This window comes from Mesocricetus auratus, unplaced genomic scaffold (assembly GCF_017639785.1).
Source record: "Mesocricetus auratus isolate SY011 unplaced genomic scaffold, BCM_Maur_2.0 Super-Scaffold_100006, whole genome shotgun sequence".
Lineage (NCBI taxonomy): Eukaryota > Metazoa > Chordata > Mammalia > Rodentia > Cricetidae > Mesocricetus > Mesocricetus auratus.
Genome location: NW_024429190.1, coordinates 100,504,559 through 100,524,661, shown reverse-complemented (window position 1 = coordinate 100,524,661; position 20,103 = coordinate 100,504,559). Strand labels below are relative to the sequence as shown.

The 20,103-nt window shown below is 46.3% G+C and overlaps 1 protein-coding gene across 1 annotated transcript in view; it reads right to left on the bottom strand.

Annotated features, from left to right (window-relative positions):
• Positions 1-607, bottom strand: part of Dennd6a (DENN domain containing 6A) — a 49,241-nt gene extending 48,634 nt beyond the window's left edge. The window contains exon 1 of the mRNA XM_005077673.4: positions 294-607. Coding sequence (XP_005077730.1) covers positions 294-521 — 228 coding nt within the window. The 5' untranslated portion in view covers positions 522-607. The remainder of the gene's footprint in view (positions 1-293) is intronic.
• Between the last annotated feature and the right edge of the window lie 19,496 nt (positions 608-20,103).

Here is a 20,103-nt window from a genome sequence, read left to right as displayed (position 1 = left end):
CAAAGTCCCGAGCAAGCAAACATCCTGCCTGCCGCAGCCTTTCCTGGGCGCCACAAATCCTTCCGTCAGCGCGGCGCTTTGGAGGAGAGGAGCATCAACGAGTGCTTAGGAGGGGCCCACTGGGGACTTGGCACCCCTGGCCGCAGCCCACGGTCCTCCCACGGAAAAGCGCCGCCCAGCTGAGCCCTGCGAGGGGCCGCGCGGGCCACGCCCGGATGCGCGGCCGCCCAGGCCCCCGGCCGCCCGGCTCGCGGGCGCAGGGTGGAGACGGACGGGGTGCGGCCCGGCCTCACCTCCACCGCCTGGCCCAGCTCCAGGTCGAAGCCCACCACACACACGCAGTGCAGCCAGGCTGAGAAGCCGTCCCAGCGCAGCAGGCCCCGGCGGCCCTCCTCCTCCTCGTCGTCCTCCAGCGCCGCTCCCGCCGCCGCGAGGACCTCCGCCTCGCGGCCCTCGGCCCCCGCCTCGTCCAGCGACCCCCGGGAGCCGGGTCCGAAGACCGCCGGGCCCCGCAGAGCCATCCACCACCCCGTCTCGGCTCCGGCCGGCCGTCTCCACCGCGGACCGCGCCGCAGAGCGCGTAAGGCCCCCCGCGCACGCGCACCGCGGCGCTGCTGCCGCGGACGCTCCCGAGCCGCCGCCGGAGTTGGGGGGGGGGGAGTGCGAGGCGAGGCCGCGGGTCACGTGATCCTGGGAGCGCGGCTCCTCCGGCTGGGGCGGCGTACATGGCCTGCTGGTGTGTTACAGCTCCCTGAACTGAACCGGTGGCTCGGGAACCATCACCTCGCCTCCCCAACAGCGAAGCAATGAATTATTCTCGGAATGACACCGATGATTACCCTAGTATTACTGAAAACAGAGTGCTGACAGCAACTAGCGCTTACCCTTAAGCTCTGAACTCTGTGCCAGTCGATGAGCCGAGTTCAAGTGTTAGGTTTGTTGGGCATGTCATCGCGAGTAGGTGGACATTGTGTCTCTATCTTGCTCTATCTTGTTTGTTAATGTTGGGTAGGTTTTTCCTTCTTTTTTTAATTTTTTTTTTAATGTAGTGCGGGCTGGCTTCCACCTTGTGGTACTGCTGCCTCCCAAGATGCTGGGTTTAGTGGCGCTGGCCACCACGTCTAATGCATTTCTCCTCGCCGAAAAGGAAACTGAAGTTCTGGGGAACTCATAACTAGTCCCAAAAGTCTAAGAACTCTAATGCGAGCATGTGTTCACTCCTGCAGTCCGCTGACACAGAAATGTGTACTTTCACCCAGCTGTACCCAGGCAACTCCCATCTTTATTGGTCTGGCTGACTCACTCAATTCTCCCATCTCCAGACTTTCTTAGAACCCCAAGTTGGTGAAGTCACCTTTGGAGCGTGCTCTCTGAACACTGGGGAAAGGGCCCGGTTTCAAACTACGTTGTCAGAGATCAGTCAGCACTAGGCTGGGCACTCAGGAGACACCTGCCCTGGTCAACTGCTGTTGGCACAGCAGGGTACCACTGAATAGGATTTATTCAGTACTTACTGGGATTTATTCATCAAAAGTAATTAGAAGAGCCGGTGGGGGGTGTGAGGAGTGATGCACGCCTTTAATCCCAGCACTCGGGAGGCAGAGGCAGGTGGATCTCTGTGAGTTCGAGGCCAGCCTGGTCTACAAGAGCTAGTTCCAGGACAGCCTCCAAAACAATACAGAGAAACTCTGTCTCGAAACCCCTCCCCCACCCCCCTAAAAAAATAAGAAAACACAGCAATACCCAATAGGAAAGTGTGTAGAAGACAACTGCATTTTTCAAAAACAGCCTATTATTTGTGCTTTTGCCCACATTCCCATTCCTTAGCCTCTTGACAGCCTCAAAAGACAGTGCTATTATTGTTTCCATTTTACACAGGGCAAAACTGGGGCTCCAAGTGATGATGCTGTCATAACTAGTAGGCGGCAGATCAGATTTAAGCCCGGGTTTTTCTGATAGATGAGAGTCTCACAACAGGCCAGGCGGTGGTGGTGCTCGCCTTTAATCCCAGCTCTCTGGGAGGTAGAGGCAGATGGATTTCTGAGTTCAAGGCCTGCCTGGTCTACAGAGTGGGTTCCAGGACGACAGCACAGCCAGGACTGCACACAGAGAAACCCTGTCTCTTAAAAAAGAAATAAAAGTCATCACAGAGGGATGGGGAGTGAGTAAGTGGTTGGGGGTACTTGTGGCTTTTGCAGAGGGCCCCGGTTCGGTTCCCGACACTGATGTGGTAGCGCACAGTTATCTGTAACTCCAGTTCCAGGGGATCTGACGTACTCATTTCCAAGGACACCAGGAGCACACGTGGTACACAGGCATGGATTCAGGGAAGACACTAAGACACATGAAAATACTTGACCATCAGAGAGATGGCCACGTAGTCTCAGTCATCAGTAGCAGTATATGCCGAGGATTTTAAAAAAGACATGCATTATTTTTTATTTTATATATTTAAGTCTTTTGCCTTTGTGTATGTATGCGCCCTGAAGTGGAGTCTGGTATCCACAGAGGCCAGAACAGGGTGCCAGCCAGATCACCTGGAGTCAGAGTTCAAGGGGGTTGAAAGTTCCCATGTGAGTGCTGAGAACCAATCCTTAGTTTTCTGCAAGAACAGCAAGTGTTCTTAATCAATGAGTCATCTATCTCCCTAGCCCCACGTGGAAACTTTCTATAGCACAGAACATTCACTAGGGACAACACTTAAATTAGAAGCTGTCTTTGACCAAAACAACCTGCCCGTTACAGAGAACCAGCATAGTTCTGAAAAAAAAAAGTCTGCACTAAAGAAAGGCTCTAAACTACTGTTTGAAGAAAACTGTTTTGTATTGGAAAGAACAGTAGGCTAGCAATAAAAAAAAAATCTGTGGTCCAGGAGTAGCTCCATCCATTATCATGGTAGACAAGCAGCTCCAAGAACTAGTTTCTTTTTTTTTTTTAAAGATTTATTTACTATGTGTGCAACATCCTACCCCCACATATGCCTGCACACCAGCAGAGGACACCAGATCTCATCACAGATGGTTGTGAGTCACCATGTGGTTGCTGGGAATTGAACTCAGGAGCTCTGGAAGAGCAGTCAGTGCTCTTAATCACTGAGCCATCTCTCCAGCCCCCAAGAACTCGTTTCTGCACTGATAAATGGAGATGATAATGACTAACCTGCCTCACTGACCATTAAGAAGAGATGAGTGATCCCATGCACACACTACTGTATGCTACTTTATTATTAATGATTAATAAGTGCTAATGACCAGCTGTTCCGCAGTGCCGGATCTTTGACCTGTGGACACAAACTACCATTCTTTGAAATGCTACCTTTGTTTGTTTGAGATACAGTTTCTTGATGTATTCCTGGCTGTCTTGGACCAGGATAGCCTTGAACTCAAAGATCCTGCCTCTGCCTCCAGAGTTCTTGGATTAAAGTCTGACACCGCTGTTCCCGGCTGAAATACTATTATATTATTTGGTGAAGGGCATCTTGTCCAAATGGTGCATTCTGAGAATCACATAGTAAGATGGTCATAGGTCTAATGAGGAATTAGGCACACCAAGTATCTGGGTTTTATGACAAAAACATACATTCACACTACTACTTCATAAACCTTTATACAAAAAGTTCTATAAACACTGTTAGTATGGGTTTGTTTTGTCTCCATGCTTATAACTTTGATACTCTCCCATGGCGTCTGTTTATAAGATTTTATTATGTTTACTTATTTGTTTTGAGGGGTACAACCTACTACAGCTTGTATATGGTGGTCATGGGATAACTTTATGGAGATGTTCGCTCCTATTCTGTGGGAGTCAGGTTGCCAATGTGGCAGAAAGTGCTTTCATGCACTAAGCCGTATTGCTCTGTGATCCAGCGTGGTTTCTGTGGTTAATCCTCACATGGGCTCTAGAAGAGGGAATGGTAACACATTCTTTCTTCTTAAAAGTTGTCATCAGAGCCGGGCGTTGGTGGCGCACACCTTTAATCCCAGCACTCGGGAGGCAGAGGGCAGGCAGTTCTCTGTGAGTTTGAGGCCAGCCTGATCTACAACAATACAATAGAGAGTTTTCCAAAACAATACAGAGAAACCCTGTCTCGAAAAACAAAAAACAAACAAACAAACAAAAGTTGTCATTAGAACCACACTTCCCATCCTATTTGTGAATCAGATGCTGGGTCAGCCAAGCCCTTTTAGAATGCACACACGTAGTTGCTCTTGAATGCAAACAAAGCACTGCTTCTCAGAGCTGCTCCTTTCTGAGTGTTCACAGGGACTAGGGAAGTCTTCCTCTCATTGACTACAGCTCTTCTAAATGAAAGCCCCGTAGATTATTTCAGAATAGTCATCCTATACTCCCACGTCTTCTAGTTTCCAGGGTGAATTACCCCGAGTCCTCCACCTGTCCCTCAAAGGATTCCAGCAGTTCATCATCCTGTCACCCAACTTAGGTGAACTTAATTTTTCCAATCGTTTTTGAGACACAGAGGCAGATACCATTCTCTAGGTGTGAGCTCACCCCAGCAGAGTGAACCCTGGGACTATACCCTTCTTCGTCCTGGCAGGGAGGCTTATGTTAGTGCCGCTTCAGATCGAATTTGCTTGGTTTGGCAGCCAAACACTTCCCTGGCTCAGGTTATGTTTCCTGTCAACACAAGGCTTTCTGCTCTTGGTGATGTTTTTTCCCCCACGTGAAAAGCAGTTAAGTCAGGGTAGGTTGTTTGAGCCAAAAAAACTGATTGAGTTCATGGCTTTGCTGCTCTTCTAGTGTTACCAAGAACACTGAATACAAGATTAAAAACATTCCAGACTCCCCCGCTCACCCCTAACCAAATTCCTGGTATTTAAGAAATTTTCGTAGCTTAAAAAAAAAGGAAAAGGTGAACATGAGACAGGATGTGATTTGCAATGTCATGTTTTAGAGCCTAACTTTTACCAAAAGGGCCTGAAGGAAGACTAAATGTCCTAGACATTCGCTTGCCTGGATAGCTAGATCTCCTTCTTGCTTTTCCACTAAATCCATTTAGGCACAACCCTGATGCAGTGGCAAGCAGAGACAAGAAACGGGGCTGTCCAACCGTTCAAGGGTAGAGCACTCGGCTGGCATTCATGAGGTTCAGTTCCCTGGACCAGAAACAAAGAAACACCACCAAAACCAAAACAAACTCAACCAACCAAAGTCACCCCGGACTTAGTGGCTCACTTTTATAATTCTAACACTTGGAGGGTGGAGACAGGAGCATCGAAAATCCAAGGTCATCCTTGGCTACATACAAAGTCTGGGGCCATCCTGGGCTACCTGAGACCATACCAAAACAATAGCAACAAAACATAGAGAAGTCAACTATCACTGTTCTATCATTAGAAAGCTGAGTTTATTGCAACACATCTCTGAAAGACAAATGTGTACATGCAGATTTTTATATATAAATTTTATTTAAATTAGAAGCAATCTTACATATCAATCCCAGTTCCCTCTCCCTCCCATCCTCCTATCCCCCATCCACTCCCCAGGGAGGGTGAGGCCTTCCATGAGGGTCACCAAAATCTGTCATTTGAGGCAGGGCGGAGGCCCTCCCCTGTGTATCTAGGCTGAGAGAGTATCCCTCCATGGGAAGTGGGCTCCCGAAGTCCATTCGTACACTAGGGATACATCCTGGTTCCACTGCCAGAGATCCATAGACTGCTCAGTGCTCCTAACTGACACCCACGTTCAGGGGCCTGATTTGGTCCCATATTAGCTCCCCAGCTGTCAGACTGGGGTCCATGAGCTCCCACTTGCTCAGCTCACCTGTTTCTGTGGGTTTTCCCAGCGCAGTCTTGACCCCTTTGTTCCTTACTCCTCCCTCTCTGAAACTGGATTCCAGGAGTGTGGCTCAGTGCTTGGCTGTGGATCTCTGCTTCTGCTTCTATCAACTACTGGATGAAGGCTCTAGGATGGCATTTGAGGTAGTCATCATTCTCATTATAGGGGAAGGACATTTAAGGTAGCCTCTCCACTATTGCGTAGATTCCTAGTCGGGGTCATCCTTTGGGGTCTCTGTACAATTCTCTAGTGCCAGATTTCTCTTTAAACCTATAGTGGCTCCCTCTATTGATGTCTCTCTTTTCTTGCTCTCCTCTATTCCTCTCCTCACTCAATCTTCCTGATCCCTCATGTTCTCATCCCCCCTCTTCTTCTCTCCTTCTCTTTCTCCTCCCTCCCTCCTCTTCCCATACTCTCCATTTGTTCAGGGGCTCTTGTCCCTTTCTGCCTCACTGGAGAACTGTGTATGTATCTCGTATGGTCCTCCTTGTTTCCTAGCTTTTCTGGAGGTGTGGATTGTAGGCTGGTAATCCTTTTCACTATGTCTAGAATTCATATATGAGTGAGCACATACCATGTTTGTCTTTCTGTGACTGAGTTACCTCACTTAGGATGGCTTCTTCTAGTTCCATCCATTTGACTGGAAATTTCAACATTCCACTGTCGTCGTCATCCCCCCCACACTGAGGAGTACTCCATTGTGTAAATGTACCATATTTTCTGTATCCATTCTTCGGTTGAGGAGCATCTAGGTTGCTTTCAGGTTCTGGCTACTACAAATAATGCTGCTATGAACATAGTTGAACAGATGTCCTTGTTGTATGAATGTGCATCCTTTGGGTGGAATTGCTGGATCTTGAGGTAGACTGGTTCCCATTTTCTGGGCTGGCATCCATGGTCTCTTAGTGTTTGTAGACTATCTACCTAGGATCTTCTGGCTTTAAGAGTTTTAATGGAGAAGTCAGGTATAATTCTGATAGTTCCGCCTTTATATGTTACTTGGCCTTTTTCCTTCACTGCTCTTAATATTCTTTCTTTATTCTTTATGTTTGGGGTTTTTTATTATTATGTGGTGAGGGAACTTTTTTTTTTGATCCAGTCTATTTGTTATTCGGTGAGCTTCTAGTACTAGGCATGTCTTTCTTTAGGTTGGGAAAGTTTTCTTCTATGATTTTGTTGAGTATGTTTTCTGCACCTTTGAGCTGGACTTTTTTTGCCTTCTTCTATACCTATTACTCTTAGGTTTGGTCTTTTCACAGTGTCCCATATTTCCTGGATATTTTGTATTAACAATTTGTTGGATTTCAGATTTTCTTTGGCTGATGAATCTATTTCCTCTAGTTATCTTCAGCACCTGAGAGTCTCTCTTCTATCTCTTGTAATCTGTTATGCTTGCATCTATAGTTCCTGATCATTTATTCAGCTTTTCTATTTCCAGCATTCCCTCGGTTTGTGTTTTTTTTATTGTCTCTATTTCAGTTTTCAGGTCTTGAACTGTTTGAATTGTTTCCTTCATCTATTTGATTGTTTTTTCTTGACTTTCCTTACTTTCTTTCAGAGATTTGTTGATTTCTTGCATTTTTGGTTTGTATTTTCTTCTATTTCTTTAAGGGATTTTCTCATATGCTTTTTGAGGGCCTCTATCATTTTCATAAAGTTGTTTTTAAGGTCATTCTCTTCTGTTTCATCTGTGTTGGGATGTTCAGGTCTTGCTGGTGTAGAGTCCCTAGATTCTGGTGGTGTCGTATAAGTTTTTAAGTTGTTGGATGTGTTCTTATACTATCGTCTTCCCATCATAGGTGGGGTCTCTCCTCTCCTAGTGGGCATGAGTTCAAGGCTCAGTCCTCTCCTGTGTCCCGGATGGTCCAGGGGCAAGGCAGGAATGGCAGCCGATGATGCTGGCTGCTTCGTTCTGCCTCCAGATCTCTCTGGCTTACGTGCAGATTTTGAAGGGAAGATTAGACAAAAAGTAAGCACTTCCTAAACAGTATCTGTGAAAGTTTAAAAGGGGATAATGAAGGCTAGAAGAATGGTGCAACCAGCAAAGTCTTGTCATGCGAGTTTGTGGAGCTGACTTCAGATGCCCAGTACCCATACGGGAGCCCAGAGGGACCACTCCTTCCCGTGGCCTGCTGCTGAGGGGATAGAGAATAGTAGATCCCCAAAGCTCACTAGCCACCCAGGCTAGTCAGTTATTGAACTCTGGATTAGGTAAAACACACTGTCAAAACAAAACAAAACAAAAAACTGAGGAGCACCCTGATGTGACCAACAAATACAGAGGGGGGAGGGAGGGAGGGAGGGAGGGAGGGAGGGAGGGAGGGAGGGAGGGAGGGAAGGAAGAGCCTCAGTAGGGACCATCAGTATTTCTGTCAGTGTTTGAAGGATAGAGGCTTGGGGATCTTGCTTGATGGGCTCACCCACGGCGTCTGTGTTGAGTCCTCCAGAGGAACAGTAGAATACTGGGCTACTGGACTGGTTTACATGATAAGATGAGTTCTCCCTTAGTGGCCATGCATGAGTCAGAGAGTCAGAGAACCAGATGACTGCTCAGACCTCAGAACTATGGGGCAGAGTGAAGCAGTCCCAGTCCAAGGCTGAAGGTCTGGAGGCTTCCTTCATCGGAAGGCTGAAGAAGGTGGAGTCTGAGGCCTGTTGGGTATGGCAGCAACAGAAGCCAGTGCACTCACTCAGGAAGAGCAGAGCTTGTGCATGTTGGCTGGCTTCCCTTCCTTCTAATTCCATTCCGCCAGGGTTCCCGGTTTACTGGATGGTGTTGCTCAGTCAGGACATTCTTTCTCCATCGCTTGCCGTCCCACATGCTAACTGTCTCTGGAAATGTCCTGTTCTCTGACTTTAAAGAATACTCCTTCTTGATCAGTCGTCTAAACAAATGAAAGTTAATATTATTTAGTTATTTATTTTTATTTTATTTTATTTTATTTTTTGCAAAAGGGTTTCTATATATAGCCCTGGCTCTCCTGGATCTCACTCTGTAGACCAGACTAGCCTCAAACTGGGAAATCTGTCTGCCCCTACCACTAGAGTACCAGGATTATAGGAATGTGACTAAAAATTTCTTCTTAAAAGATTTGTTTTATTGGTGTGTGTGTGTGTGTGTGTGCGCGCGCGCGCGCGCGCATGCCCATAAGATCCAGAAAGGGTGTCAGATCCTATGAAACTGGAGTTAAGGCAGTTGCAAATTGTCTGACATGGACAATGGGACTTGAACTTGGGTCCTCTTAACCACTGAGCCATCTATTTAGTCCTTGTACCTGTTTGTTTCTTTGGAGACGGGGTCTCACTATGTAGCCCTGGCTGGTCAGGAACTCACTCTACAGATCAGGCTGGCCTTGAATGCACAGAGACCCTCCCAAGTGCAGGGATTAAAATGCGCTCTCTCTCTGTCTGTCTGTCTGTCTGTCTTTTCTCTCTCTCTCTCTCTCTCTCTCTCTCTCTGTGCCTCTCTCTGTCTCTGTCTGTCTGTCTCTCTCTGTCTCTGTCTCCCTCTGTCTCTGTCTCTCTGTGTCTATCTCTGTCTCTCTCTCTGTCTCTCTCTCTCACACACACACACACACACACACACATTTTTTAAGGAATTTTGATATAGATTTTAACCAGGAGCTTTAGGAGAAAGAAATGTCTGGGATGAAAGTGAGAGCAGGGCTGTGGGTTTCTAAGGAATTGTTCCCGGGCATGGTGCGCACACCTTCAATGCCAGCACTCTGTGAGTTTGAGGCCAGCCTGGTCTACAGAGAGAGTTCCAGGACACTCATGACTACACACAGAGACACCCTGTCTCAAAAAAAAAACAAAAAAAGGAAACAAAAGGAATTGTTTTAAAAAGGCTACCATGGGCCTACATAACCATTTGGTAAGGAGATACGGAGGTTAGTGTTAGTGTAGCCCCAGAGCTAAGCTCTCCAGCAGGCATGTCAGTTTAACTGAAAAGGAGGCACACAGACAAAATTAAGCAAGATTTGTTTTGTGTTTGTTTTTGTTTCCTGATATGCTGGGCTTCCTTACTCTGTCTCTCTAAATCCCCGTGGCTCTTCCTGCCAGTGGTAGACCTCTGTGACATCACTCAAACCCAGGGGTGGACCTCTGTGACAGTCACTCAAACCCAGGGGTGGACCTCTGTGACAGTCACTCAAACCCAGGGGTAGACCTCTGTGACATCTCTCAAACCCAGGGGTGGACCTCTGTGACAGTCACTCAAACCCAGGGGTGGACCTCTGTGACAGTCACTCAAACCTAGGGGCATTTTCCTTCCTCACTTTCAGTCTCTTCCTCCATGAAGTTGTTGAGATTTAAAACTCTCTTGTCACGGAGTACTTTTCATTTAAATTCTCTGTTTTTCCTTCCTTCCTTCCTTCCTTCCTTCCTTCCTTCCTTTTTCTCTCTCTTTCTTTCTTTCATTTTTTAAAGATGAGGTCTCATGTATTCCAGGTTGGCCTAGACTATAACTTAAGATGACCTTAAACTTAAGACACTCCTGCTTCTACCTCCCAAGAATGCATACATACAAGTACCTACTAGGTATGCAGGTGTGTGTTACCAGGCCAGATTTGATTGGTCGTATGTCCGCCATTTTATAATTTATTTCTTTAAAAATGGCCAAGGCTCTGCTCTGCCTCAGTTTGGATTAATTTTTTTTCATGGCTTTTCAATCATTGACTTTTGACTTTTATTAGTTTAACCTTGAACACATAGCAAAACCTGCTGGAGAAAAATTCCAAACAGCTTTGTTTTTACTGTTCTGGGCAAACCAAGGGAGTCTGCCAGTACAAACTAAAAGAATTGCTTTAATTAAGCTTAGTCCAGGAAGTTCTCCTTGACTATTTCTCCAGGTAGTCAGTGACACCCTATACAACTCTACCTTACCACAAATTTGAAATCCATTCTAAGAGGTTTGTCTATCTAGGAAAAGTACATGATAGAGGAAATTTCCAAGCTTAGACACCTTCTTAAGAATTTACAGACGACCTGAGGGTAGAGTGCTTGCCTAGCAGATATGAGGCCAGGATTTGATCCCAGTCCCAATAATAACAATGAATAATAAATTATGGTAAAAAGGAAGGATTGGAGCAGTGACTCAACAGTGAGAGTGCTCCCTAGGATACACAAGGACACTCAACAGTGAGAGTGCTCCCTAGGATACACAAGGATGCTCAACAGTGAGAGTGCTCCCTAGGATACACAAGGCCTCTGGTTTGCTTGTCAGTGACTTAGATAATAAATAACTAATTTATTACAAATAATCTAATTACAAATTATCACTATAAAGTATATATTTTTTTCACAATGTTACTGAACTTGCAGTCCTCTAGGAATAATGCCCAAGATGGTGCATTAAACAGGATTACATTTTTGTTTTCAAAAATGAAGTCAGAAGACTCATACCCCCTGGTATCAAAACATAATTCGCAACCACAGTAGTAAAAAAAATGGTGTAGAAGTGGCAGAAAGACAGACACACAAACCAGTGGAATATAATAGAGAGGTCAGAAATAAGCCACTGTGTGTGTGGTCAGATGTTTTCTGGAAAAGATGCCAAGAAAATTCTTTGAAGAAAGGCCAGGCTGTTCAACAAATCGTGCTAGAAAACTAGAAATTCACATGCAAAATTAAAGCAGATGGATCCTTGTCTAACACTGTATGCATAAAATAGTTCGAGATAGATTACCAATGGAAACAAAGTTAAACTCCTAAAGCTGTTTGAAGAAAACACAGAAAAGAAGCTTCATGACATTGGATTCAGCAATAACTGCTGGGTGTTACACCAAAAGTATGGGGCGGGGCAACCAGTTATACTATGCCTCATCACCACCAAAACTTTTTGTGGGGCGTACCCTAGGACATTGTACATTCTAGAAAAGAACTCTGAAACTTTTGTACATCAAAGACACCACTGGCAGAGCTAAAAAGGCAACCCACGAGATGGGAGAAAATATTTGTAAATCACTTTTCTGATGAGAGGAAAATAATTATTATACCAATTACCAACAAACAGCCTGCTCTAGTTTGTTTTTCTGTTGCTATAACAAATATCATGACCAAAAGCAACTTGGAGAGGAAGGGGTTTATTTGACCTTACAGGTGACTGTCCATCATCAGGGAAGGTCAGGGCAGAACTCAAGCAGGAACCTGAAGCAGAGGCCATGAGGAGCACGGCATGCTGACTTGTTTCCTCTTGCTCAGCCTGCTTTCTCACACAGCCTAAGACCATTTGGGGGTGGGGAGGGGCGAGGAGCCCACAGTGGGCTGGCCCACCCACAATCAAGGAAAAGCCCTGCATCACGCCCATAAGCCACTCCCATTCAGGGAATTCTTCCGGTTGTGGCTCTCTCCTCCCAGATGACTCTAGGTTTGTACCAAGTTGGCAGTTGAAGCTGATTGAATACTGATCAAACTACTTGAAAAACTTTTCAAAGTCGGTATACAAATGGCCATTTGACACACACAAAGAGACTCTGTATTAACAATGCAAATTAAAACCGTGGGTAGGCAAGCCACTGTGGCACAGGTTATTAATCTCAATACTCAGGAGGCGGGGAGGGGCAGGAGGACATCTGTGAATTTCAGACCAGCTCTGATGAGTCAGGACAGTCAGGATTACATAGAGAGACCTCTGCCTAGAAAAACAAAAAAGAAAGAAACCATGGGTAAATATTATTTCACCTCTCCTAGGCTGGCTAAGAAGAAAAAAGTGAAAACAGAAAGGAAGGGAGGGAGAAGGCAAACAATGACCAGTTTGGGCTTGGAAGTGAAGAAAACAATACACATGCATTGTCTACAGGAGAGTAAAATAGTTCCGCTCCTATAGAAACAGCACACATGCATTGTCTACAGGACAGTAAGAGTCCCGCTCCTGTAGAAAACGGCACACATGCATTGTCTACAGGACAGTAAGAGTCCAGCTCCTGTAGAAACAGCACACATGCATTGTCTACAGGACAGAAAGAGTCCCGCTCCTGTAGAAAATGGCACACATGCATTGTCTACAGGACAGTAAGAGTCCAGCTCCTGTAGAAAACGGTGGTTCCCAAAAGTAATTAAAGACGATGGGGCTGGAGATGCAGCTTTCGTAGTAAAATAGTAAAGTGATTGCCTAGAAAGCAGAAGAATTATATCCCAAACACCACACAACACTCTAAAAAAATAGTTATCTTATGATCCAGTAAGGACACTTTTAGGTACATGTTCCAAAGAAGGAATAGCAGGGAACCCAACAGGTATTTTGGACACCATGTTTATAGCAGCTTTATTCATTATATAGCCCCAAAGTGAAACCAACTTGAAAGTCTGTTTGCAAGTGAATTGATTTAAAATATGCATTGGCCACAGCTCATGTGTTCAGTGGCAGCATGTGTTGGTGGACAGCGCAGACAGTCTGTTTTTTATAGAACACCTACCAGGCAAAGGTACTCTAGGAACTTACAAGCCAACGTCTTACATCCTTTACTGTTGCTGTGAAGAGACATGGTGGTCAAGGCAGCTTACAAAGGAGAACATTTCATTAATTGAGGACTTGCTTACAGTGTCAGAGGGTGAGCCCGTGATCGCCGTGGCCTGGAGCGTGACAGCAGGCAGGCTGGCGAGGCCCTGGAGCAGAAGCTGAGAGCTTACATCTCATCCAACAGCAGAGCCAGGGGGTACACCCTGGGACCACACCCAGGGACGACACCTTCTCCAACAACACATTTAACCCTTCCCAAAACAGTGTTACCAACCGGGGACCCATCAGTCAAATGCATGAGCCTATGGGGATATTCCCATTCAAACCACCACAGCCACCAGGGTTAAAGGTGATGTTGAGAGCAGCCTGACGTGAGTTTGGAGAGGAATGCAGGGCTGATGTTAGTAGGAAGTTGTACAGTATAGGAACGTTTGTATCTCAGTCTAAGTATAGCACAGACAAGGTAGTATACATTTTAAGACAATATCCCTCGAGTGATTCACAAAAGAACAGGTCAGAAAAGTGAATTAAGATGATAGACTTGGGGCTGGAGAAATGGGTCAGTGTTGTGGAATATTAGTTTAAGATGTGTCACATTCATTTATGCTGTGGAACGTTTGTTTAATGATACGAAGATGTCTTGCTTTGTTTGTTTGTTTGTTTGTTTTTTGGAGACAGGGTTTCTCTGTATTGTTTTGGAGGCTGTCCTGGAACTCGCTGTGTAGACCAGGCCGGCCTCGAACTCACAGAGATCCGCCTGCCTCTGCCTCCCGAGTGCTGGGATTAAAGGCGTGCGCCACCAACGCCCGGCCGTGTTGCATTATTTTGTGTTACATTAATTCAGCTCAGTGAAGCTGTGCTGCTTTGCCCCTCTAAAACACCTGTTGGTCTAATAAAGAGCTGAGTGTCCAATAGCTAAGCAGGAGAGGGACAGGTGGGGCTGCCAGGCAGAGAGGATGAATAGGACGAGAAAAAGAGGAGATGTGGGCATCGGGGGCAGCCACCCAGCTACACAACCAGCCACAGAGTAAGAAAGAAAGTACGTCCAATAGAGAAAGATGAAATCCCAGAGACAAAAAGTAGACGAGATGATTTTATAAAAACTGGCTAGAAATAGGCCAAGCTAAGCCAGGCATTCATAAGTAAGAGTAAGGCTCCATGTATTTATCTGGGAGTTCAGTAGTGGGCCCCCGTTCCCCCCCCAAAAAAAACCACCAACTACAGTTCAGGAGTTAAGAGGACTCACTATTCTTGCAAAAGACTGGAGTTTGGTTCCCACCTCTCATGTTATGTAACCCCAGGTCCAGGGGATCTGATGCCCTCTTCCAGCAACCACAGGCACCTACACACACACACACACACACACACACACACACACACACACACACACACAAATAAATAAACAAAATAAGTTTTTAAAAAATAAAAAAATAGCCACTTGGCAGTTATCCTTTGAAAGCCAAGATGACTATATCGGCTCCTTGGCTCAAATTTGAATTTAGGAAAGCCCCTGCCATCAATCTATTAAGAATGATTCGTTATGTCTACATTGCACAATGGGCTTCCTGCCTTGATCTTTGTGGACTGATTTAACAAGACGCCACACACTGAGAGGCTTATTTCTCACAGCTCTGGAGGACGGGAAGTCTGAGGTCACAGCCCTGGCTGACTCCTTTAGCCTAAGAGCTTCCTTCTCCAGTTCATAGATGCCATCTTTTCATTGTACTCAAATTGGAAAAGGGCGGGCATTACCTGTTCCATATGGGTAGAAATCACCTTCATGAGCACTCCACTCCCATGATCCTATTGTTTCTCAAAGGCCCAGTTCCCAATGCCATCACTTTGTGGGGATTTTAACATAACGAATTTTAGGAGGACAAAGATATGTAAACATCCAAGTGTGGCTGCTCATACCCATAATCCCAGTATTCAGGAGGCAGCGGCAGGAAGATTGCTGTAAGCTCAAGGATAGCTGGGTCTACACAAAGTTCCAGGCTAGCCAAAGCCACATGGTGTCAGGAAAAAAGACTCAAACCACAGCAATCTACCTCCCTTTTAGGAAGCCAAAATGTTGGTACTGCCAGGCAGATGGTGATTGACTAACAGTGCAGTAACAGCCCTGGGTGTGAGTCTGGAGCCAGATTCCTGATCAGTGACATCTCACGTAGTCTCACAGTGCACTGACGGGGATCCTAAGCACATCGGCGTGACCGCACAAGGAGATTACCCTGGGGAATGTGTTCTGATCCCCTCAGACTTGGCTCCATGTGCTTTCTGCCGCTGTCAATTCCGCTTTGGGTCTGCCATAATAAATCACAGACGTATGACGATATCTGGAGTCTTGTGAACCTTCCTAGCACGTTATTTGAAACATAGTGGCTTTGGGCAACTCTGACTGAGATGGTTCAGCAAGTCAAGGCACCTGCTCCCAAAGCTGGTCATCTGACTTTGACCCCCGGTGTCCTCGTGGTGGGAAGAGAACCGACTCCTGCGAGCTGCCCTCTGGCCTCCACAGGCGCTGTGGCATGCGCACGCAAGAAATAATAAATAAATAAATAAATGGAAGAATTTAATGAGAGAAACAGATCATGATTTTTAAAATATGCTCTTTGTAGAAATTCAAATAGATATTGGAAATCCCCTTCTGGTGTGGAAAATTTGGTGCTTTTTCCGTTTTCCCACTCCCTTTATTTTGCTAACTTTGATCAGGTTTACTGAGTATCTGCTTGCCTACTGTACTCAAAGGCACCCACATTTATGTTTTCCCTTCTGCTTTCATTAGCACCCCTGTTTCGTTTTTTTCAGGGTTATTACTGTAGTTCCAATGCTACATCTCTTAAGGTGCGTATTATAGCACTGGTTTAGAAAGCTACTCTTCCTGGTACAAGGTTCCACACCCTCAGCCACAGCACATAATCCAATCTTCCTTAATTATCAATCCATTCCCATTGTCCCGTCACACTAGATTCCTTACAAGGCTTTCTTGTAACCTAGCCCCATCCGATTTAGTTTATCCTCCACGATGCTGACCCCATCTCCTTAAGGCCCTGCAGACACAACATGCTTCGTTGCTAACCCCAATGCTTTATTTATGTATTTCTTGCACTTTTACTTTTTCTGACTCATACAAACCTCATTTTATTTATAAAGCTTTCTCTGACTAGCAGCCCTGACAGACTATTTGGTTCCTTTCAAAACATTCAGTATGTGCCACACAATTTAGAACTTAATTATGCACTCATGAGGACTTTTTGGTGGTAATAGAAAACCAGACTCCAAATAATTTATTAAATAACAAATCCATGTATATTGAAATATCAGATAATACATGTTTTTAAGATTGAAAAACTATGTGATCTGGTGGTGGTCACATAATCCTAGCACTCGGGAGGTAGAGTTTGAAGCCAGTCTGGTCTACAGAGCAAGTTCCAGGACAGGCTCCAAAGCTACATAGAGAAATCCTGCCTGGAAAAAAAAACATAAAAAACCAGCCAAACAAAAAACTATGTGTATGTGTGTCCCTATGTGTGCATGTGAGTGAGTGAGTTTTCTCAGAGGCCAGGAGAGAGAATCAGATCCTCAGTGCTAGACTTACGGGGCGTTGTGATGTGGGGGCTGGGAATTGAACTTCAGCAAGAGCAGAAAGTTGTCTTGGCCGATGACCCATCACTCCATCCTAAGAATACGTGTTTACTGCAGTTTGTATCAGTGACTTGTCCCATGCTGCGACAACATGCCTGATAAAAGTAACTTAAGACAGTGCGGTTCTTCGTTCCTGGAGCCGCAGTTTATCACGGCAGGGAAGGTGTGGTGGCAGGAGCAGGAGGTAACTGACCAAACGTGGTTCACAGTCAGGAAGCAGAGAGAGACGGATGCTGGTGCTCAGCTCGCTCCCGCCTCTTCTGTCCAGTCCAGGACTCCAGCCCATGGGATGGTGCCACTCATAGTTACAGAGGGTCTTTTTTTCTTTTTTATCTCAGTTAACCTAATCTAGTCACTCCCTCACAGGCGTGCCTAGGGGCTTGTGTCCTAGATGATTCTACATCCCGTCACGTTGACAATCAATACTATCACAGCGCTCTACTCAAGGGCTTTGATAATGTCAGCCATATTTTGATTTCTTTTTCAATTTTTTATTACAGTTTAATTGTGTGTGTGTGTGCGCACATGTCACAACACATGTGTTGAGGTTAGAGAATGACTTGTGGCAGCTGGTTCTCTTCTTCCACCATACGGGTCCTTTCTGGGGACCACACTCGCATCTTCAAGCTTGGTGGCGGGTGCCTTTATTTTCTAAGCCGTCTCACTAGCCTCTTGTTTTTCCCCTTCTTTTCCTCCTTCCTTCCTTCCTTCCCTGTGGCCCTGTTAATTGGGGTCGGGGCCTCACACACACTAGAGAGTCTCACCTTGGAGCTGCACCCCCAGCCATTCGGATTTGTCTGCTCTCCATCTCTGGGTCTGCCTTCGATTGAGATGGATCCTCCATACACCTTAAAGCTTTAGCTTCATATGCACACAGGGAAACAGGAAGTCGTGCTAGTATCGGGGCACTGGCTCCGGGTTTCCTCTGGGGTAGTGAAGTGGGTCTGGACACCCACAGTGGCAGCGTATGCCACACCCCTAGCCCGTATGGAGCCAGAGGCTGGAGAACTGAGCTAGGGCAGCCGTGGGCCAGATTGCCCTGGATTATGAGAAGCGCACCTTGGATAAACCTCTGTCTTCTGGAAGCGGTGGAGTGAACACCTCCTAAAACCATGGCCCGCTAGGCAATCAACACTTTTCTCAGGGCCCAGAGATGTTGAGGGCCCGTGTGCGTCTGGGAGAGTGTGGGTGAAGCAGGGTCGCAGTTCAGTATGCTATCACCTGAGCAGGGGATAAGCTGCTGTCCCCAAGCAATCCCTACTGCTTCCCAGACTTACTGTCAGGGAACGCCTTTCCCCTAGTCCTGGAAGATGATCTGCAAGGGATGTCAGATGGAGCAAAGAAAGCCTGATATTCTGGGCGTGGTCAGCGGTGCAGATTCCTAAGATCTCTCGCTGCGTGGGAGGACTGGTGATGACCTTCACTGGCAATTTGATGTCCCCCCAAAGCGCAATTAGTCATATCTTTCAGTGGAATCTCAGTGATGTCTCACCTGAGTGCCCAACAATGCCTTATTCTGACACCCTGAAAGCACCTTGCACCACAGCCTCTTCAACAAACAAAATGCTACTGGCACCAAGCCTGCCTCTCACGATTGCCCAGGTTATGCTCTCCTCTACGGATCAGATACCAATGTTGTGGCCTCAACCTTGGGATGCCCGCCAGTTCCCAATCGCTACTGATTTCAGGCGCCCAGGGTCCTTTTGCCTGAGAGCCCACATCTATAGACAGCAGAGAGCACCATGGAGGAAACCCCCAGTTTTTAGGCCTTATTTCTGCAAGTATGACAAACTGTAGGAAAGCTTATATCAAGCGTACCCACTTGATGAGTCACCTGTACACAGGCAGGCATTCCTGCAGATGCCGTTAGGAAAGGTGCCGTAACTACTACTACTACCTCCTCCTCCTCCTCCTCCTCCTCCTCCTCCTCCTCCTTCTTCCTTCTTCTTCTTCTTCTCCTTCTCCTCCTCCTCCTCCTCCTCCTCCTCCTCCCTCTTCTCCTCCTTCTTCTCCTTCTTCTTATTTGTCTGTTCTGATGAGCTTGGGTACATACCAGACACCGACCACACAGATGTGATAGGTGCAGCCATCAGTTTATGAGGCAGACAATACCAAAGGGTTCATGGAGCAAACACCAAGATCCTCAGAAGTGTAAGCCCAAGCTGGTGGACAGATGGTCCTCCTGGTCCTTGACTCTAGGTTATGCTCCTCTTCTTTTCCTCCTGCATGCTCTCTCTAATTATTGCCACCTATGAGCTTCTTCAATAGGTCTAAGTTTAGATGTAGATAGAGAGAAATTAGGAAGGAGTGTTGAAGTTCAAACGAAGCTCTGAACCTTGTCAGAGAGTCTTCAAAACCTCAAAAATGTCATGTCTTAGCCGAGTGTCATGGTTCACACCTTCAATACCAGTACATGGAAGGCAGAGGCAGGTGGATCTCTGTGAGTTTGAGGCCATTATAGCCTACATAGAAAGTCCCAGGTCATCCAAGGCTATATAGTGACACCCCATTTTAAAACAAGCATCTCACGTCTTTGGAGCCATCTACTTCTACCATTTAACCAGCTGAGAAGATGGCGCACAGAGGCGGGGCTCTGTTTAAAAGCTCGTACCGTATATCCCATAGGCCAGAGTCTTCAGTAATTCTCCTTGGCCTGCTCCATCAGGTCTAAGCTCTCTCACTTTGGTCCTCTATCATTTCCAGGGCCAGACTGCCACTCGCTAGCCATGTGTCCTTGTAAAGGTTTTGAACACTATGCTTTATATTACCTTCTGGAAAATGAATGAAACCAGTACCAGGCTGTGTTGAACATTTCACAAACACTGCGCCAGATTCTGCCCTACTGCAAACAGCCACAGCAACTTAGGCTTGCGGGAGAGTCAATACTTATGGGGAAAATATGACTAATGGAAATGGAAGCTAGGAGAGACCCAGGCAAGTGAGATAACGCCTACTGCTCACCCTTTCATGATTTTCTGCGAGACACCGCCTCTCCCCACAGCGCAGCCAACAGGGAGTGCCAGTACACACACCTGCTGCACCCTTTCTAGTCTGGGCATGAAGCACACAAAGCCTGACTCAGAAATGTGCCGTCGTCTTCCGCCAATCCCCATCCTCTGGGCCGTCATTTCCTGCATTACAGTTTGAACCGCCCAAATAGAATATTAGTGGGGAGAGAGAGAGAGAGAGGGAGAGAGAGAGAGAGA